This window comes from Dendropsophus ebraccatus, chromosome 9 (genome assembly GCF_027789765.1).
Source record: "Dendropsophus ebraccatus isolate aDenEbr1 chromosome 9, aDenEbr1.pat, whole genome shotgun sequence".
NCBI classification, from domain to species: domain Eukaryota; kingdom Metazoa; phylum Chordata; class Amphibia; order Anura; family Hylidae; genus Dendropsophus; species Dendropsophus ebraccatus.
Genome location: NC_091462.1, coordinates 92,058,987 through 92,080,882, shown reverse-complemented (window position 1 = coordinate 92,080,882; position 21,896 = coordinate 92,058,987). Strand labels below are relative to the sequence as shown.

The 21,896-nt window shown below is 43.5% G+C and overlaps 1 protein-coding gene across 3 annotated transcripts in view; it reads left to right on the top strand.

Moving 5' to 3' along the window:
* Positions 1–21,896, top strand: part of TRRAP (transformation/transcription domain associated protein) — a 115,042-nt gene that overhangs the window by 27,585 nt on the left and 65,561 nt on the right. For all 3 annotated transcript variants that reach the window (XM_069983849.1, XM_069983851.1, XM_069983852.1), the window contains exons 22-43: positions 1,032–1,183; positions 3,352–3,551; positions 4,551–4,768; positions 4,901–5,098; positions 5,924–6,184; positions 6,859–7,020; positions 7,598–7,694; positions 8,386–8,507; positions 8,937–9,107; positions 10,248–10,316; positions 13,345–13,464; positions 14,257–14,376; positions 14,826–14,996; positions 15,232–15,413; positions 15,498–15,696; positions 15,914–16,042; positions 16,127–16,393; positions 16,486–16,692; positions 17,663–17,818; positions 17,921–18,055; positions 18,187–18,297; positions 20,096–20,242. In XM_069983849.1, the coding sequence (XP_069839950.1) occupies positions 1,032–1,183; positions 3,352–3,551; positions 4,551–4,768; positions 4,901–5,098; positions 5,924–6,184; positions 6,859–7,020; positions 7,598–7,694; positions 8,386–8,507; positions 8,937–9,107; positions 10,248–10,316; positions 13,345–13,464; positions 14,257–14,376; positions 14,826–14,996; positions 15,232–15,413; positions 15,498–15,696; positions 15,914–16,042; positions 16,127–16,393; positions 16,486–16,692; positions 17,663–17,818; positions 17,921–18,055; positions 18,187–18,297; positions 20,096–20,242 (3,594 nt within the window). The remainder of the gene's footprint in view (positions 1–1,031; positions 1,184–3,351; positions 3,552–4,550; positions 4,769–4,900; positions 5,099–5,923; positions 6,185–6,858; positions 7,021–7,597; positions 7,695–8,385; positions 8,508–8,936; positions 9,108–10,247; positions 10,317–13,344; positions 13,465–14,256; positions 14,377–14,825; positions 14,997–15,231; positions 15,414–15,497; positions 15,697–15,913; positions 16,043–16,126; positions 16,394–16,485; positions 16,693–17,662; positions 17,819–17,920; positions 18,056–18,186; positions 18,298–20,095; positions 20,243–21,896) is intronic.

Here is a 21,896-nt window from a genome sequence, read left to right as displayed (position 1 = left end):
CGCTCAGTGCATTCCTCTCCTGACTCTATTCCACCGGACCATTATCGTTCAGATTATCGTTAAATCGTTCGAATCTAAACGATAATCGTTCAGTTGAAATGCAGTTAACGATTAACGACCGAACTAGAAATCGTTGATCGCTTTATAAGACCTGGACCTATTTTTATCGTTGCTCGTTCGCAAATGGTTCGCATTGAATAAGACATCGTTCTGACGTTCGCAATAGATACGAACGCAATAGCGAATAAATAGCGAAGAAAAAACGATCGCAATTACGATCATAAGGAACGATTATTGTTCCATGGAAATGAGTGAACGTTTTCAGGTCTTTCGCAATAGCGGTCGTTTGAGATCGTTAATCGTTAACAATTATGCAAACGATAATCTTCCGGTGGAATAGGGCCCTAAGGGACACATTTCTTCACATAGACATAGAGCAGGGAGAGGCCGTGCATGTGTGCTGCTGCTCTTTTCACTCTGAACAGGACTGCCAAAGACTACAGAGCTCAGCACAACACATATGTGTGACCACCCCTTTATTCGTTCACATTGCTGGGACCCCCGCCAATCCTGACAGTTAGGCAGAGTAATCCCTTATTATAGGGGAGCTGCGTAAGGGGCTGACCGGACAATCCTTAGACATGTTGAAAGACCGTGATCAGCCGACATTGTGCATGTCGCTATTACACCAAATGGTTTATCAGCCGGTAATCGGCCAAGTACGGCCGATAATTGTTTGGTGTAATAGTGCCTTCAGTGCATATACTATATTGCAGTCAGATTAGGATACCACATGAAGAGAGAGATATGTTCGCTTGAAGGTATTTGTAGCTCAACCTAAAATACAGTATACATCTCCAGAACCTCATTCTATATATCACTGTGTTAGGATTGTCACTAGATGTGCCAAGATGCTGAAAGTTCTTTTTATAGGAAATGTTATGAAGTCTTGTTATCGAGCAGATTTCCTTGGAGACACCGGCAGTGTTTGTGTGTTTTGGAGGAGGTTTAATCACTGTTTGCTCTTTTAGGCCATCGAGACGGCGTTGGATTGTTTGAAGAGCGCAAACACTGAGCCGTACTATCGGAGACAGGCCTGGGAAGTGATCAAATGTTTCCTGGTGGCGATGATGAGCCTGGATGATAACAAGCACGCCTTATACCAGCTGCTGGCACATCCCAAGTAAGGAACCTGGCGCTCTGCATACAGTTCATTTACAGGCTTTATTTAGTACCTGGACGAGTGATGTGACGGCAACATGTCTTTAGTTTAATGAAAGGTTATTCCCAAAGGGCGAACACCTGGGGAGGGGGCAACAACTACAGCGGAAGGCCTGTGCTATGCAAGGAGATGTAGTTCTCTTTCTATGTGCATGATCTCAGTCTGTCTATTGCTATGTGCATGTTTCCCTCTGTGCCGTGCTATGGGATGTCTGTGGGTAAACAGTACTGTACTGCCTGAGGGGAGAGCATCACATTGTAATACAGTTTGCTCATCGAGAGAGCGAGAACATTATGTGTAGTGACAGGTACATGGTAGAGGACATGGCGGTGACACCGCTACACTGGGGAATGGAGGAGAAGTGCTATCTCCATCTGCCGCCATACTAGAGTAAATGTTGGTTAATTAATTGCACCAATAAATTCTTCCTAAGTGCGGTGACAATAACTTTTTAAAGCCGCCCCTATGGGAGACATTGTACTTAGAGGAGATTGCGGTAGTTATGGCAGATGAATACAGCCTAGTGGGAGGTTGGGTGCTGGCTTAAAAGCGCTTTGCTTGTGAGTTCGTTCTTATTGTGTTTTTACATATCAACTTTTGTATTCCATTGGGTTTACCTTGCATTAGGCATTACATACAGCAGTTCTTCTTGCCGCAATGAATCATTTTGACTGATAATCAGCTGATCCCTGTAAATCTGGCTGCTGGGATCACTGGGGAACGTTGTGAGGATAATACAGTATTACACAGGTGTTCTTTTACATTTCTGTTTTGTTAAACGACTGACCATTAGGAGCAGGGTTGCCTTTTAGGATCTTGGAAAAGCTGGATAATCCACACAGTGATGGCTACAATGACAAACTTATTGATTGTCACCTATGCTTGCCACTATAAGATTGCCACTATAAGATTCTCTAAGAAGGCACTTATGGGCACTTTCACCAGCTATTCAGTGTCAGCGTTGTTCTGTCCCTCTGTTATGACTGCACGTGCAGCATTGCAGTCATTGTAAGTGACTGTGGTTGGGTTGCAGGTAGAGAAGAGCGAACCTGGAGCATGCTCGAGTCGATCCGAACCTGAACTTTCAGCATTTGATTAGCGGTGGCTGCTGAAGTTGGATAAAGCCCGAAGGCTATGTGGAAATCATGGATATAGTATAGGCTGTATCCATGTTTTCCAGACAACCTTAGAGCTTTATCCAAGTTCAGCAGCCACCGCTAATCAAATGCAGATCGTTCGAGTTCGGATGGACTCGAACCCAAACCCGGTTCGCTCATCTCTAGTTGCAGCATACAGCTTACTGCATGGACCATTACCCAACAATTGCCAGAAATTAACGTTGCATTGTACCAACTCTGCTGTTGCGACGCAGTTACATCCACTTTCATTATTTGTGATCGAGGTAGCGTGACGCAGTCTGTTAGAAATTTGGCTTATCGTTCAATATGGTTTGCTGCTCATGTGGGGTGGGTGATGCTTTGATTCAAGCCCCCTCCGGCCCACTGCTTTTGCACTACTGTTTCCAATGTCGCCACTAGCTTGCCCACTCATGTAAAACTGTGAGGCCTCCTTCATGTGTCTGTGGATGTTTTTTTACAGTCAAGAAGCATTGATCATGAAGCCTTTCAGGGAGGCTTCAGGAAACCATCAGTATTTTCCTTCAGTAAAAACAGAGGAGGAAAAAAAAAAGCTGCTGCAGACCGCAGATATGCTCCCTTCTCGCCTTTCACTGTCTTTCGGCTTTACGAGCGTATGAGTGTATCAGTTCCCAATAGGACCCTGTGCCGCATTAATTGCATGGTTGGGGTATTAATCCATGTTACCCCACCATTACCTGATCAGTATCAGACCTCCCCTTAATAGCCCAGGATGGTAATAGCCGCCCCCATGTGCTGTGTATTCCCCTCGCTGGACTGCTGCCTGTAAACACTCCTTGTCAGATTGAGCCATCCGTCATGTTTTAGCCTAATGGGTAACAAAATCAAAATGCGATAGATGAGTCGGATCAGACCTGTTCCAGTGTGAAAGATGTATGGGCAGGGAAGACGGGTGATAAACAGAATTTATGGCCTCCAGCGCTACCGCTAATAGTTGTTTTTCTCCTTCTTTTTTTTTTTTTTCTCCAACAGTTTTACTGAAAAATCTATCCCCAATGTCATCATCTCACATCGCTACAAAGCCCAGGACACTCCAGCCCGCAAGACCTTTGAGCAGGCCCTGACTGGAGCCTTTATGTCTGCCGTCATCAAGGACCTGAGACCTAGCGCCCTTCCCTTTGTTGCCAGCCTGATCCGCCATTACACGATGGTAGCTGTCGCCCAGCAATGTGGTGAGTTGGCATGTCATGCTGCTACATCTGATGACTGTTGAATGTCCCAAATATCCTTGTTTTCTGTATTAAAGGGGTTATCCAGCACTACAAAAACATGCCCACTTTCTTCCACAGACAGCACCGCTCTTGTCTCCAGTTCAGGTGTGACTCGCAATTAAGCTCCATTCACTTCAATGGAACTGAGTTACAAAACCTGCACCCAAACTGGAGACAAGAATGTTGCTGTCTATGGAAGAAAGTGGCCATGTTTTTGTAGCGCTGGATAACCCTTTTTAAAATTTTGTTCTAAGGGTAGCTTCACCCGTACCGGATCAGTGGTGGGTTTCACGCTGCGAGTTTATAGCGAAATCCACTGTGGATCCTGTAGTGTGAAGCTGAATGGGTCCCATACAGGCAGCGGATCCACTGCCTGTATGGGACCCTGGCCCTTTAACCCCCCTGCCGCCGGCCGCTCACAGCCCCGGCCTGGAGCATACATTACCTGTTCAGCGCCGTGGCTGCATGTGAGGCTCCCGGCTCCCATCAGTCCACATCAGCCAATCCGTGCACGGCCAGTAAGCATGCCCCAAATATTTTGTTGTATTTTTGTGGATGGTCTTATATCGAGAAATGCAAGTCCTGCCGTTGATTTTATAAGAAAGAAAAAAGCATAAAGTTTAAAAAAAAATACATAAAAAAGGTAAATTCTTTAGCGCTTCAGCTCCACCACTCCCCTGGTGTCCCCTCCCAGGCCTGCAGAGTTTTTCATCTACACTAATCCTGTGAGGCAGAAACCAGCTACTGGCCTGTGATTGGATCACATGAACATTGCATGTGACTGCATTTAGCGATTTGGTGGCGGCCAGATCCTCACTAATCTTAACTTCTGTCAGAAGTTTCAGATAGTGATGATTCCCCTTTATTTCTATACCAGGAGCGCAGGCGGCTATGGTTCGGTGTCACCCTTCTTATGGTCGCTTGAAGGCTAAAAAGTGATTTTTCTTTCTCTTTATCCAGGCCCCTTCCTATTACAATGCTACCAGGTTGGCAGTCAGCCCAGTACTGCCATGTTTCACAGTGAAGAGAACGGTTCGAAAGGCATGGATCCTCTGGTGCTGATTGATGCCATAGCCATCTGTATGGCCTACGAAGAGAAGGAGCTGTGCAAGATAGGAGAGGTCGCTTTGGCCGTGATATTTGATGTCGCCAGTATCATCCTTGGATCAAAAGAGAGGGTAAAATCTTTTTTTCTTCTTTCATATATTAAAACATTCAGTAGATGTCACCCTCGCCCTTCTAGTATATAGCACCTAATATGAGCGAACTGAATTGCAATGTGTGTGTTTTTTTTTCCTCTTCTCTTTCAGGCCTGCCAGCTTCCATTGTTCTCTTACATTGTGGAACGTTTATGCGCATGCTGCTATGAACAAGCCTGGTATGCAAAGCTTGGTGGAGTGGTTTCCATTAAATTTCTGATGGAACGCCTTCCTCTGATCTGGGTCCTTCAGAATCAGCAGACCTTTCTAAAAGCCCTTCTCTTCGTCATGATGGACCTGACCGGAGAGGTATTTTCATATGCTTTTATTTCAGCTTGTGCTATTTGTACACGCTTGGGGCACTCTCTAGACTCCTGTAAGCTTTTTTTTTCAAGAGACGCATCCGATATGGAGTATTGTCCTGCAGCAGACGATAAACAGGCTGGATATATGGCGTTTGTTTGCTTCATTGTATAGGAAGAAGTTTTCTGCCGGAAATACCATTTTATAGATTAAAGCGAATGTACCAGCAAGTACATCCCATTTAAGATCTTTACATCAATACATTGGGACCGGCGTGGGGCTAGCGGCGCCGTGGTCCTTTTTTTTAAACCAATGCCCAATTCCTGCGCACAGCGCTGGTCTATTACCGGTCACCGACCCGTCCTAAAGCACTAAAGGTGCTCCTGTCCCAGTGTGAAGTTCTGCCCTCCCTTCTGTGATGTGGCCCTATTAGAATCAATGGAGCCACAGAGAAAAGAGGTTTCGTCACACTGGGGGCCGTTGGCCATCTCTAGTGCTTTGGGCCGGGAATAGACCAGCGACAGACCAGACCTGCTGGTACATTCACATAACTTCCTTTTTTATTTATGGATTTGCCACTATGGCCTGCACTGGGTTTGCTGGGGGTTGTAGTTATGCAATAAATGGAGGATCACAATAAGGTGTCATTTCGTACTTATATCATTGGGCATAGGGCGTGTCACTAGATGTCTGACACTGTTTTTTCCATAGGTACACATTACATTTCAATTCGTAGTAAGCACAAAAGGCCATGTATAAATATTTAATTGGCCGTGACACATGTGGAGGTGCTCTTCTCCTTTCTTACAATAACTTGCTGTTACTTACAAGGTTTCTAATGGAGCCGTCGCGATGGCAAAGACCACTCTGGAGCAGCTTTTGGTCAGATGTGCCACCCCACTGAAGGACGAGGAGAAGACGGAGGAGATAGTGAGTGCACAAGAGAAGTCCTTTCACCTGGTAACACATGATCTTGTGCGCGAAGTGACCTCACCCAACCCTACTGTGCGGAAGCAAGCCATGCACTCACTGCAGGTCCTGGCCCAAGTGACTGGCAAAGGCGTCACCATGATTATGGAACCCCATAAAGAGGTAAGGCCTGAGGAAATTGACACATTTTCACTTTTTTTTAAAAAAAGAGAGTCCAACAGCACCTTGGAGATACTCCGGTTATGGCCAGTAAATGTAAATGTAGATGCAGGATGCACGCAGGTAGGCCCACAACCCTTGCTTGTATATGATCTAATAGATACGCATATGATACACAACTGTCTGCACGCACCATAACCTTCTATAATGCAGCTGGTCCACCGATATGCATTTTCCATTCCATATGTTGTGGTTTTCCAGACATCTCTGTTCCATCCCCTTCCCCCCTCCCTTTCCCTTGGCTGGGTTCATCACCAAACACACACACACACACACACACACACACACACACACACACACTCTTCAGTTTGCATCCATTCTGTATGCTTGATAAAGACCAATAGGTCGAAACGTCGCATTTCTGCTGTACCCTAATGTGTGAATAAACACACTTGCTTCTATCTTGGATGCTGTGGGAATCCTTTTTTCTGACATTTTCACTCTGGTCTATTCTGTTTTTTTAGCATTTGATATTATTTATTTCCTTTTTATTTTTTTTATTTTTTTATATTTGATGTCATTTTGAGGTTTTTTATTTTTTGGATGCTGAAATAAAGCTGGAGGGCTAACATGTTGCATGGCTGGGTCTACCTTTTTATTCCCATGTTTTTTTGTAGGTATTACAAGACATGGTTCCTCCTAAGAAGCACCTCCTGCGTCACCAGCCGGCAAATGCTCAGATCGGCCTTATGGAGGGGAACACCTTCTGCACAACGCTACAGCCCAGGCTCTTCACTATGGATCTCAATGTTGTAGAACATAAAGTCTTTTACTCTGAGGTATTTTATTTATATAGATTAATAATCACATTGTCTAGTTTAGGAGGACACATTGCTATTCTTCATTGACTGATATAAGGGCTTGAAGTCTGTTATTACATATATGTATGATTCCAGAGCATTTTCTTTTTAGATGTCAGATGCAATGGCCGTTCTCCATTGACATGTGTACGTTATTTGGCCGTAGTCAAGAAGTTTGATGGCAACTGTAGATCTAGGAAATTAAAGGGCAACTCCAGCGAAGATTTTATTTCTTTCAGAGATTTGTATTTTACTTCTATTAAAAATCTCAAGTCCTCCAGTACTTATCAGCTGCTGTATGTCTTACATATATATGTCTATGACTTACAGCTGCTGATAAATACTGAAAGACTTGACATTTTTAATAGAAGAAAATTACAAATCTCTGCCATTTTCTGACACCAGCTGAATTGAAAGAGAAAAAAAAATCACCAGAGTGACCTTTAAGTTTTAGGACTTTTTAGTAGAGGGGTTTTCCTGAAGTGTTCCTTTATCTCAGATGCTCATATTTTTCTTTGTACTTTATACTAAAACTTTTCTCTCTCTCCTTTTTCAGCTGCTAAACTTGTGTGAAGCAGAAGACGCGACGCTCATGAAGCTGCCCTGCTATAAAAGCCTTTCTTCTCTTGTGCCACTGAGAATTGCTGCTTTAAGTAAGTGCATCTGTTTCTTTGGGTACGCTTCACAGTAGCTTCCTAGAAAAATTTCCGGATTCAACCTTTTATATACTATATTACTGGAAGTATTTCTGTTTGAATTAAACCTAAATGGTGCTTAAAAATAATTTTTAAAGTGAAACTAACAGCAGGTTAAAATTGTAGTTTACGCCCTATGCTAATGTGATGGTTTGGCGCACTGGGGGTGTGGCTACTGATCTGCCGTGACTAATAATTATCGGGGTGGCGCTCATCTCAGCAAAGCATCTAATGCTTTGGGCAGATCGGTGCACGAAAGACAGTAGTCCCACCCCTCCCCAGTGCAGTGTACTGCCTAATTTGCATAGGGACTAAACTACGATTTTTCTAAATTGAGCTGAGGATTTACATAAGGGAATTACCTTCATCCTTCATTTTCCTTTTAAATTTAATTGTTTTTTGATACATGAAAAAATTACTAGCATGGACATCTTAGTCCTAATTTTGACTCCACAACCCCCCCCCCCCCACACACACACAATATTTTATTGTAGTTTCACAACTTTAGCATATCATCCTATTCCAGTCATGAAAAAATATATACAGTTTTATTAAAAGATGTGTTCATAGGAAGGTATGTAGCAATAACACAACAGGAAATATTATTAGAGATAAATTGTAAAAATGTATTTTGACTTTCTCTGTCCAGATGCTCTCGCCGCCTGCAACTATTTGCCGCAGTCAAGGGAGAAAATCATTGCTGCACTGTTTAAGGCCCTTAACTCCACAAACAACGAGCTTCAAGAGGCCGGAGAAGCTTGTATGAGGAAGGTGAGGCGAGCACAAAACGTCTGCATTCATTCTCCTCACTGTACAATACATGTGTAAGAGCGGAGCATGCTTATTATGCTTTACCAATATCTGGCTGACTACATGCAATAAGACCTGAGAAAATAAGAGTAGTCGGCGCAGAGATATGACATCTGCGGAGGATTAATGGTGAAGCTCCAACAATAGCCCAGAGAACGGCCAGGTTGTCATGGTGATCACAGGTCCTTGATAATACCGTCAGCCGAGGCGATCAGAGGCAGAGTGAAAATGCATTGGCATTCCAATAATCTGGCATCTAAAGATTCACCATGTCTAATAGTCTGATATATATTTTCTTTTTGGAGTGAGCACATATAAGCTCAGATAAGATATATTTGTATAGAATATATTCCAGCCACATTGATGCTTTTTTTTCCTTCTTTTGTGTAGTTTCTGGAGGGAGCCACTATAGAAGTAGACCAGATTCACACACACATGAGACCTCTGCTTATGATGCTTGGAGACTACCGGAGCCTGACCCTCAACGTTGTCAATCGCCTGACGTCTGTGACCCGTCTCTTTCCCAACTCCTTCAATGATAAGTTCTGCGATCAGATGATGGTAAGAGATGTATAGCACTGTGCAAATACCACATTTCTAGGTCCTTTTTTCAAGACTCTTGAATGAAGCTCCACAGATTCTCTTTGCATATTTATATTTCCCAGGGGGCAATGCACCTAGGTTTTTACTGCGTTGAGCACTTTTTACTAGCAGCCTTCCTTGGCTTGTCTCCCTGAGATCAGTGATCATTTTATTGTGGCGGTCTACTAGCCATTGCTACCATCTATCCAGAATACTACTCCACACTGATGAGGGGCAACACCCTAAAACAGTTGTCTGTGGCTGAAAATCTGACTTTGTTGTTTCCCTTGTCAAACTGAGTTGAATATTGGCTGAAAGGCCACTTAATATAGGGCTTTTGGTGGTTTCCCTACAGGAGACACCCCTTGCCTATGTCCTTCCCTGGAGGGATATCTGGCTAGCCCTGTGTTTTGGGCTCTTAAATGAGGCCCCACAGACTCTTTTGCTTATCTGCAGGAGGACTCTATCATTAGAAAATAATATAGAGTTTCTTATATATGCCTTGAATTGATATGTTTTAGCTGAGTTGGTAGTTATGGGTTTTCTATTTTGATTCCTATTTTCCCACTGAAATGATTTTTCATAGCTACCTACGTTTACTATAATTCCTCTGGCTTTGTAGAGCGAGAGGAGGTGATGACTTATCCCTTCTAGGTGAAGTGCTGAGACTTGTAACTGAGTAAAGGGCAGTAACCAGATCCAGCCCCATTTACTGTGTAGTGCGGGTGCTGAACTACTGATCGGTGGGGTTGCTGGGGGTTATCACCCTGCTGATAAGTGACTGATGAGCTCTAGATCAATATGTATTACCCGGAAACCCCATTGAATTATTATGTCATAAAAAGCTCATTTCCTTTCCTGCAGCCAATCTTTACAGAATCAGTTTTTTTTCTTATTTCCTAGAAAGTTGCATGCATTGACGATCTGTTCATCTGGATGTCTGATACCAGACTCTATTGTACAGCATACATAATCACAACCTATAATGTAATAATAGTCCGGCTGCTGGAGGATTATTTCCAGTATAGGAAAATGCAGGACGTCACACGGAATTGTAGCGGAACAAATCACATCCTTGACTTTTCTCTTAAACTATTGAATTGATTGTTGTCCCCATAGCAACACCTGCGCAAGTGGATGGAAGTTGTGGTCATCACTCACAAAGGAGGACAGAGAAGTGAGGGCAATGTAAGTCTAATTAACACTGACTTTTTACACTGTAAAAATGTTGTGGCTCCCCTGAGGTTCTCTATACCGCATATGTGCATCCTGCATTGTGTGACATGTTGGAGTGTATGTCCATGAGACCAGACAGTACATGGGCATAGCACAGTTTTTCGCTGCCGTACCCCTATAGAGAGGTATTTCCACCTGGGGTAGTAATGCCCTATCCAGAGTATGCACAGGGTTCATATTCTCAGTGGGCCCCAATCGTGTGCATACTCTGGATGGGATATAACTACCCCAGATAAGACTACCTCTTTATAGGCATTAGGTTCATGGGAAAAACCCTTTACTGTAACACAGCTTATTGATGATCCAGTTAAGCAGGATAAATATGTCCCTTTGCATCCCAGACAGCAGGGCGTCCTTGCCTAGAGAAATGTGGAGTAGAAAAATGGGTAATTGATTTTTGGTGACTCTCAAACATGACAGTCATTGGCAACATTCAGATAAATGAGCGACAATGCTGTATATTTCCTGCCCTTAGCGATGACACTGATGCTGGCATGTCTTGTACATGTGTTTAGCTGGTCTCTGGAATCTTCTAGATGTACCTCTGTCTTCCTATTAACTATAAGAAGTCACTGTGTGGGTTATATTCTGATTCTGTTGTATTCTGTGCTGTCTGTCTGTCTTGCTACCTGACTTTTTAATGGGTTTATTTCTGTTTGATGAACGCTGTCCATATCTCAGTCATGAGATAATGTTAGTTGTAGTATTGGTGTCACTGTATGCACATGTGGCCATACATTTTCAGTACAGCCAGACAGCTCTGGTGGTGGTTTATCTCTCCCAGAACAAATGGGTTGGGCGACAGAGCCTAAAGTTCCACATATACCTTATACCATCGCCCAAATTTATACTGTCCTAATACTGTTTGCTAACTTTAGTATAAGGTTTAGGGGTACCTTTTTACTTGAGTTCATTAGAAACTAACTTTAATAGAATGATTGACGGGGTACCAATGTTCTCACATCAAAATCACGACACTGGAGGCCCCTTATCCACGAGTAAATAGAGTGGCTTCATACTTGCACACTTTGGCTTTATTGGCTTGGGAAATAAGGGACGTCCATTGCCTTAAATGGTGAGGGGCCCAGCAGTCTGACTCCCACTGGGTGCAAGTAGAGATCCTTCAGCATTTGATTACCGGTCAATGAAGAAGTTGGCTAGAGCTCTAGGGAGTCCTGGAAAGCATGGATACAGCCATAGGCCATAGGGGTCTACCCATGTTTTCCAGGACTCTCTAGGGCTGCATCCAGCTTCTTCAACCACCAGTATTCAAATGCCAAATGATCGGACTTGGGCTCATCTCTTCTTGCAAGTAAAGTACATTGCCCCACCGCTTAGTATGGTGATTGCCTATATACACGCATGTAAATATACTGAGGATGCTGGAGAAGCACCACAGCTGCTTCATTTAGCCTGGTGAGGAGGACCCCCACTGATCTAACATTGGTCTAAACAGACGATAGGCCACCAGCTTTTAATAAACCCTTCTAACTGCAGTACAAGGTTCAGCCCATTTGTAAGCGTGGCGCTGTTCTTGTGGAACAAAATTGGACCTTTTCTAATGTTGCACAACCCCCTTCAATAACACATAGAGAATAGTACAAAGCTGACTCCCTCCGCTATTGGTTTCCCACCCACTCCTCAGATTCTTATTGTCCTCTTTCTTTGGTCCAGCCTGCCGTGGAAGGGGTAGAGGTGAGAAATGGAGTTGTCGAGAAGTTGTTGTTGTCCTGGTCTCTTGTATTTTTTTTTTCCTTTTGGCTAAAACCCTAGTTTTCAAACCTGTTCTTGTACACCCCCGACAGTGCATGTGTCCACATCTCCTACCCTATGTGGGACACGGAGAATCATGCTCTGCCGGGGGTTCCTCAGGACAGATGTGAGAACCACATGTTGTATTGTGTGAGAGGTCTTGTGCTTTTGTACCTACCAGTGTTGTGTGCAGTCATTTCTATGTTTGTTTGTGGCACCAGTCATACGATAGACGATAGCGATGTACAATTCTTGCATGGCTTAACTGTACGGTTAGGATTTATGTCAGTGATCCCCATACTGTAGCTCTACAGCTGTTATAGAACTACAGCCTGACTGCCATACGGCATGGTTGGGAGTTGTAGTTTTTGCAATAGGTAGAGAGCCACAGCATGGGGAGCACAGACTTTTATGCCGGTCCATTGTTTTATGAGAAGCTATACAAGCGCCTTGTATATTTTCTAGATCCTTCTTTGCTGTCAGTGATTGTAAGGGTCCGTTCACGCTACAGAATTGGTGCCGAAATCCCGTACAGAACCCCCTGTGCGTACTCGGCAAATCCTTCCATCTGTTTGAATGGGAGGGCTTGCGCGCAAGCTCTCCTATTCAAACAAATAGAAAGCAGGATTCGGCACCGAGTCTGTGCTGGGGGCTTCCGCACAGAATTTTGGCGCGGATTCAGCAGTGTAAACGGGCCTAAACCACCTGATCACATTCATCTGATGCAGATACACGGGAGGGTTTACATCCACTGTCAGCAAGCAGAGATCTTGAAGAGTGAGGCAAAACAAACTAAGTATATTGGACAGTGGACATCTTTTCATTATACAGGGATTGAGCTTTAGTTGCCTAAAATTGGGGAAAACTACATCTGCTAAACAACATCTCGATGTGTCAGATGGAAAAAGCACTTAATACTCTCCCTATGTTTCATCTGGGAAGTTCTCCCCCCTCCTCCTTTTATTATTCCATTCACCGTTTGGCCATTTTTGTCATGTTCGGATTATGTCCGGCTCCCTTAGTGCCAGGGATATTTAGCAAAATCCAATTTTGGTCAGTAGAAAATCTATATTCCCTTATCCCAGCATCAGCTGCAAGATTTAGTAAAAAAAAAAAAAAGCATTAGAACATCTACAGCCGAGGGGTTTGCATGAGCAAAGTGGCCGCCGCTTTTTCCATATCCCTGACGATTACCCTTGTGACTCTTTGTCCCCTGCTTTTCTTCAAGGAAATGAAGATTTGTTCTGCAATTATAAATCTCTTTCACCTGATTCCGGCGGCTCCGCAGACCTTGGTGAAGCCTTTACTGGAGGTGGTTATGAAAACTGAGCGAGCCATGCTCATAGAGGTACGGTCAGACTTTTATTACTTCTGTTTGGAGTTCCTTAAAGGCGCTGTCCCACCATTAACTCTTATCCACTATCCACAGGAAAGGGGAGCTGTCACAATGTCATGCATGTGCACTGCAGCTCTATTCATCCTCCAGAGTACAGGGCTCATAGAGCAGCATAGTAGCAGCCCTCATAGACAATGACGATATTGGCAGCGTGTATACATTACAGCCACTATATTCCAGTGGGAGTTTTGTGACCCTTGTTCCCAAGATTGCAGGGTATTCCAGCAGTCAGACTCCCTGCAATTATACACTTACACCTGTCCTCTGTCTATAGGGATGTGATCATGATAGGGGAACCCGTGTAAAAGGGATTAGAAGATTACATGGCTGCTTTCTTTTGGAAACTTTGCTGCTGCCCTTGTTTAGGACTGGGTTGCAATAGGAGCACAGTCCATATTCACCTTTATGGGGTTGAGTTGTGATGCCAGATGTTGCCCATTGACAAGAAAACAGCTACTGTATGTGTGCCTAATCTTGTACAGCCCTTTTATGAAATGGGTTCTCCAGGAATAGAACACTAAGGTTGCTTCCTTCCCGAAACAGCGCCAGTTCTGTCCATAGGTTGTGTGTGGTATTGCTTCTTAGCCCTGTTTAAGATGCAGTCCATGGGCAGGTTTGGTGCTATTTCTAGAAGGAAAAAGCCAAGTCTGGTAAACCTCTTTACTATCGGGTTTTGGGGAGTTGCTTCCAATAAGTGGTTAAAAGATGAGTGATATGCACTGACCTCTATTTATATATCCATAGGCTGGAAGTCCCTTCAGAGAACCTCTGATAAAATTCTTAACCCGTCATCCATCTCAGACTGTGGAGCTTTTCATGATGGAAGCGACACTGAATGATCCTCAGTGGAGTCGGATGTTTATGGTAAGCGTTTGTTGTATTGTGTGCTGAATCTTCCTGCCAGTCTTTGTGGTATAGCAGTCCTGGATGGGTGATATATGAACATTTCTGCAAGTGCTCCTCCCATATATTGATACAGACAGCCAGCGCTGGAGAAGACCTAAGATGGCAGCTGCCCTATCAATCCATACGAGAAACAAAATAATTGTCCTGTTTGGCTAGTTGAATCCATTAAGGAATACCGTGGACTGATATGTAACATCGACTCTACTGTATTCCTTTATTCCAAAGAGCGCAATAGGAGAGCAAACCTGTTCCCATACTATATGGCCCTTAAACAGAACAGGATAGACTGATGAGCGATCTGCTCCATGGGTCAGGGCAGGCAATACAACTAGTTTATTTGTTCATTTATTGTTACACTTCATGATAAATTTGTATTGCTTGTATGATCTTTTTTTTTTAACTTCCAGAGCTTTTTAAAACACAAGGATGCAAAACCATTGCGAGACGTCCTGGCTGCTAACCCTAACCGTTTCATTACCCTGCTGATGCCGGGAGTTACTCAAACCACTGTTCGGCCCGGCTCCCCCAGCACCAGTTCTACCACCATGCGGCTTGATCTGCAGTTCCAGGCTATCAAGGTAATTTTTTTTTTTTTTTTAGAAATTTTAGAAGTATGGCAAACCTGATATTTAAAGGTATATCGATATTTAACTGTATATTTAGGATGGGCAACCAGTATCTAATCACTGGGGGTCTGACACCCAGCACCAGTCATCTACTTGAAGGAGTTGTAGCATTGCACCTTTTTACATTACACTTTGTTGTTGTTGATGTTCACTCACTTAATATTTCTCTCAACATAATCCTTTCTAGATAATCAGTATTATAGTGAAGAACGATGAGAACTGGCTGGCCAACCAGCATTCCCTGGTTAGCCACTTAAGGCGTGTATGGGTCAGCGATGCTTTCCAGGAACGCCATCGCAAGGACAACATGGTGGCAACAAATTGGAAAGAGCCCAAGTTACTTGCCTTCTGCCTCCTCAACTACTGCAAGTGAGTGGCACTGTAATATAGAAGGTGGCCGCTTTTACAGCCATTTCCTCTATTCTGATGTGTTTTCTTGTTTGATTTCTGCAGGCGCAATTTTGGAGACATTGAATTGCTCTTTCAGCTGCTTCGTGCTTTTACCGGCCGGTTCCTATGCAATATGACTTTTCTAAAGGAGTACATGGAAGAAGAGATTCCTAAAACCTATAGTATTGCCCAGAAGAGAGCTCTGTTTTTCAGATTTGTCGAATTCAGTGATTCTAACTTTGGAGATGAACTCAAAGCAAAGGTAATTGTTACGATTATAGCAGAGACGCTATAATCCATACTCCGTGTAGTATACCACCTACACTTCTACACCTGCGTTTTCTATAGCTCGTACATTAGGTTCTCTGTAGTTTTGTTATAGCTCTCTGTGGTGGTATCATCCTGTCTATGGGGGGTTACTTTTGCTATATATTGCTAGCTGTTATTGTTTCTAAGCTATTACTTATTCTTCTCTTCAGGTTTTACAGCATATTCTGAACCCAGCGTTTCTGTACAGCTTTGAGAAAAATGAAGGAGAGCCACTCCTTGGGCCTCCAAACCCTGAAGGAGACAATCAAGAAAGTATCACAAGTGTATTTATTACCAAGGTAATATTGTCTATTGATTCTAATGCGTGGAGGTCATTGCCCATCTGCCTTCCATTGACGTCTCTTTGCTCTGTCTCTTCTCAGGTGTTAGACCCCGAAAAGCAGACGGATATGCTGGACTCTCTCAGGATTTACCTTCTCCAGTTTGCGACCCTTTTGGTAGAACATGCACCACATCACATCCATGACAATAACAAAAACCGTAACAGCAAGCTGAGACGTCTCATGACCTTTGCTTGGCCCTGTCTGCTGTCTAAAGCTTGTGTGGACCCGGCCTGCAAGTACAGCGGCCATCTGCTCCTGGCTCACATCATCTCTAAATTTGCCATACACAAGAAGATTGTTTTACAGGTGAGGAAGCTTGTCAGATCTAGAGCTTCAAAAGATTTGAATCCTCAGTGCAGATTGTGATTACATGTCCTGTGTCTCTTCTTGTTTGCTAGGTCTTCCACAGTCTTTTAAAAGCACATGCGATGGAAGCCCGAGCTATTGTCCGTCAGGCAATGGCTATCCTCACCCCTGCTGTGCCTGCACGGATGGAAGATGGCCACCAGATGCTAACCCACTGGACACGGAAAATAATTGTTGAGGAAGGACACACTGTCCCGCAGCTCGTCCATATCCTGCATCTGATAGTGCAGCATTTTAAGGTTTGTTGAGTATGGATTTAGTGAGTCTCTTGCTCTGCAGTATTGAGCAGTACCTATGGTGTTGTATTTCTTACACTTAACAATATCAGATGCTGCTAAATGAAATTGCTGCTGTTCTGTCAGACACCTTCCTGCTATGTGATAGCCTATGTGATTCCTGAAATGTTTGTAATCTGCAGGATTCCAGTACTTAAAGCTGCTGTATGTCCTGCAGGAAGTGGTGTATTCTTTCTAGTCTGACACATTGCTCTCTGCTGCCACCTCTGTCCGAGAGCAGTAGAAAATTCCCATAGGGAACTTCTCCTGCTTTGGATACTTCTTGTCAAAGTCAGAGGTGGCAGCAGAGAGCCCAGACTGGAAAGAATACACCACTTCATGTAGGACATACATCAGCTGATAAGTACTGGAAGACTAGAGATCTATATAACTTTTTGACACCGGATGACCAGAAGAATTTGCCCCTTTTAAAAATTTATTTCTTAAGTTTTAGCCACTAGGTGTCCCCCCTCCCACTAATATACTGTCCACTGCCTGTTTGGGAAGAGAAGCCAATACCAGGTGAGGGTGGGGCTTAGCATGTGCTATGTGCAGGAGAGGGAGATAGCCTAGACTTTGTACATGCACTCTGTGAGCCTTCCTTCTCAAGAGGATCCACACTGAATTAAAGGTAAATGGAGGCTTCCCTCCCATCTCTGACCACCTATAAAACTGTATGTACACAGTGCTGCCTCCTGAATGTAATCCTCAAGTTATCATTATCAGCTGGTTATCAAACCAGAGAGGGTGCAGACATGCGACTAGATTGCAGAGCACCAACATATTTGTGATTAATGGGGGTTCCGGAAATCAACCCCCCCCAATTGATCATCTTGGTATCTACTGTCATGTCTATAGGAAATAACCTTTCCAGTAAAGAATACCCCTTAAAGTATGATTATCCTTAACAATAATGATATTTTTGTGTTTTCAGGTTTATTATCCAGTTCGCCACAACTTGGTGCAGCACATGGTCAGCGCCATGCAACGATTGGGATTCACACCAAGTGTTACTATCGAGCAGAGAAAGCTGGCTGTGGATCTAGCAGAGGTAGTCATCAAGTGGGAATTGCAGAGAATAAAAGATCAGGTAAAATGATGCTTCCATAATGTGATGCAGCAGGAGGCTTCTCTTCTCCTTGGGGTGTACAATCTGATTCATCACTTCATCTTGATTGTCCGCTTCCCTCAGCCTGATTCTGACATGGATGCAAATGGCAGCAGTGACGCTGGCAGCTCCGGAGCGGGAGGAGTGAAGAGGAGTATGACGGTAGATGCCAGCCAGGAAGTGAAGCGTTTCAGAACGGCCACAGGGGGAATTAGCACAGTAAGCTTGTTTACCGCCGCTTTCTATTTCTTTCCTGTATTGGTCTTCCATCTCCGGTTGGATGGATTCACCTGAAATATTTGTTGGCTCATGAAACCCAGAAATTGAGGAGTTGATCTTTTTCATTGCAGGTTTTCGGCCGTAGCCAGTCGCTCCCAGGGGCAGACGCTGTTATTACAAAGCCTATTGAAAAGCAGCACACTGATACTGTGGTGAACTTCCTCATCAGGATAGCTTGTCAGGTACTGATGTGATATCACTCTGATGGTCAGTGACTCCTTAGGGAAGGAATGGAGTTCTTTAAATGTCTGTGTCACATATCATGAAGTATAAAAAATGTTACCCATCAACAGCGCAAACAGTCCGTTCTTGATGGTAAAGCCAAATGTTGGTGTTGCAGCTGTGCTGGCAAGATTCTGCATGGCATCGGTGTATACACTTGGTTTCCTTATGAACATTCAGTGAGTGAGTTCCAGACAGGGATTTGGGATGATTTATGTGAAATAACCATAATCACCTATGTCACTTGGTGGTAACATCTTGTATATTATATTATGCTGATCATTTCTGGACCCCAGGAAGCTGTAACATAGCTCAATTTACTTGAATTAAAGGGGCCATGGACGCGTATCCCCTATCTACAGTGGTACACAGACTTTGGCAATCCTACAGACATTAATTGCAGTGCAAGTTTATTGCAAAGACCGTACTGCACTCTCCTCTGGTAGGATTAGGGATTCCTCACCCCATCTATGTTTTAGACTATATCGCTTTACCTGTATATAGTTTTTAGTGCCGTGGTTCCTGGTCTAATTGATTGCATAGTAATCATGTCTGTACATCTGTTCTATTAATATGGAAGGGTCAAGTCCTGTTATCGTAGGTAGGGGATAAGTGTCCATGGTGGCAAACAACTGTATCACCCGGCCCCCCGGCCGCTTCCTGGTGTCTGACGCGGGCCCGAGACGTGACGTCTCAGGTCCGCTCAGCCAGTCAGTGACAGAGGCGGGATCTGAGCAGACTTTAAACGGATCCCGCCTCCTTCACTGACTGGCTGAGCGGACCTGAGACGTCACGTGTCGGGCCCGCGTCAGACACCAGGAAGCGGCCGGGCCCTGGAGCGCCACGATGCGGTCCCAGCAAAAATGGTATACCCCTTTAACCTGTTACCTTGATAGTCAGAATCTCATTGGTGCAGATCCCTTATGACCAGAAGTATATCACATACATGAATTTTATTTTGGATTTTTATGGCCATTTTACATAAGTAGTTAATAGAGATGAGAAAACCCTCGAGCACTCTCAGGTTTATCCGAACCTGAACTCTCGTCATTTGAATACTGGTGGCTGAAGAAGTTAAATTCAGCCCTAGGGAGTCCAGGAAAACATGGATACAGCCTATGGCTTGAGGTTCGCTCATCTCTAGTAGTTTGATCGTTTTCCCTTTATCTTAAAGTGTCACTGTCGGTTCATTTATTTATTTTTTTGCAGAAATCAATCGTACAGGCAATTTTCAGAAACTTTGTAATTGGGTTTATTAGGCAAATATGCCATTGTCTGCATTCAAAAAGACTTTCCCCGGGTCCCCCCCCCCTCTCATTCACTGCTCATTATCAGGAAATCTCGACTCTTTTACATCAGTCGAGCCCTGTCTGTTCTATGGAGAGGGGAGGAGGAATTACAATTCCCAACAAAACGAAGACTGTCAAGGCATGTATTATTGCCATACTTGCGTTATCCTGAAGCTTTATAAAGTCAGATAAACTAACTAAATCTGGAATTTGCAGACTATCAGGGCATGCTGGAAGTTGTAGTTTTGCAGCAGCTGGAGAGCTGCAGGTTCGGTAACACTGATCTAGGCTGAGGTACAATGTTGCAGAAATGACCGTGCGTTACCAAACTAAACCTTAGCAGGGTTTCTCTGGCTGTAATACTGTGATATCACTTTGTTTCCTTTACTTTATCCATGAAATGCTAAATAGAATGTTTCTTGTCAGTGTTTCCATCTATTTGTGACGCTGGTTGGTTCCTGTTTTGTAGGTGAATGACAACTCAAACACGGCCGGTTCTCCAGGAGAGCTGCTATCTCGGCGTTGTGTCAACCTGCTAAAGACCGCACTGCGTGCCGACATGTGGCCCAAATCGGAGCTGAAACTACAATGGTTCGATAAGCTTCTAATGACTGTGGTGAGTTTTTCTTGTGACACTTTGCTGATGTGTTTACAGAAGAAAATAGACTGTCATAGGGGGATGTGTATTCTTTAGCGGCAGAACAGCTGTGGGCCTTGGTTTTTCTTTTTCCATATGTACAGTGAAGCACTTGGGGAAAAGAAATCCCCTGTCCTGAGTATCATATTAGCAGTTCTGTGTTGGCAAAGACTTCAGAGGATTTAGGGGTAGTAATTTCTAACAGTCTTAGGCAAGGTTCATACTGCGTTTTCAGCATCCGTTTAACGGATCGGTTTTTTTTTAACGTCCAGAAAAATAGGGTCAGCAATGTTTTTTGGTCCGCCAAAAAAAACTGATCCGTTTTTTTTTATAATGGAAGTCAATGGAAAAACGGATGCACACAAATAAATCCGTTTTTTTTGCAATCCATTTTTCATGCGTTTTTTTGCAAAAAACGGATGCGTTAAACGGATGCTGAAAACGCAGTGTGAACCTAGCCTTAGGGTCCTTTTACACACACGGTTTTGTCTGACAGATTTTGGAAGTTAAAGCCAGAAACGGTCTATAAAGATAGAACAGGTCATAAGGAAAGACTGACATTTCTCCTCTTTACAAATCCAATCCTGGATTTGGCTTCAATAATCTGTCAGATATCTGTGGATGTAAAAGGATCCTTAAAATGACCAGTGCAACCAGACAGTAGGAAAGACGAGCTACAAAAATGGTGGCGGGTGTGAGACCTAAAATATATCAAGAAAGACTTACTTTGGGTTCACACTAAGTTTTAGCAATGCAATTTTTTCATCTGTTTTATGCAAAAAAATAATAAAAAATGAAAAACTAATGCATTTGCGTAAATCTGTTATCCGTTTTTTCCATTGAGTTTTATAATAACAAAAGGATTTAAAAATAGATCAAAACGTACACAAAAACGTAATCGACCATATTTTTGTGTGCGCTAATAAAAACTGATGTGTTTTGATCCATTTTGATGCTTTTTCTTTCTGAGAATTAAGGTATTTCCCAAAGCCCTGCAGTGAGAACACGGCCTCCTATTTGCTGTTTCATTGATTCTCACACATAACAAGCTCCCCATTATTAGACGCCTAAATCCCAAGACTGATTCCGTCGGCAAATGCAATTTATTAATAGGAAAATGTTCTGCACTCGCTGACTGATGGGCTGATGTGATTTCATGTCCTCCTGTCATTTTTAGGAGGGGAAGTCATTGTATGTCATAATTTCAGTGTTCAAGACACCTTCTTGCAAATGCCATTTCTATAAGTTGTGAAATGTTAAGCCGCCACTTCTGTACTGCTAAATAATTAGGCTCAGATACATTTAATAGCTGTGAATTGGGGCTGAAGCTTGAAGAAAAAAAAAAAAAAAAAAAAAAAAACACTGGAAAAAGAGGCGGCAAGCTTTTATCTCAGCGGGCCATCCCAGGTTCTCGCAGGGGAAGGAACAGATTCCTATTTAAAGACGACAGTGTTTTGACATTTTGATCAATGCAGAGGAGCCCATACTGGCACTGTCAATCCATGGGTAACATTTACTGCTCAGAAGAGTGGCATCTGACAAGTGTGGCTCCTATAGACTCCAGAAAGTCCCTGCTGGCCAGACTTCCATTAGATTACACGTGTCCTGCTTTCTTACCTGTAACGGCTATACA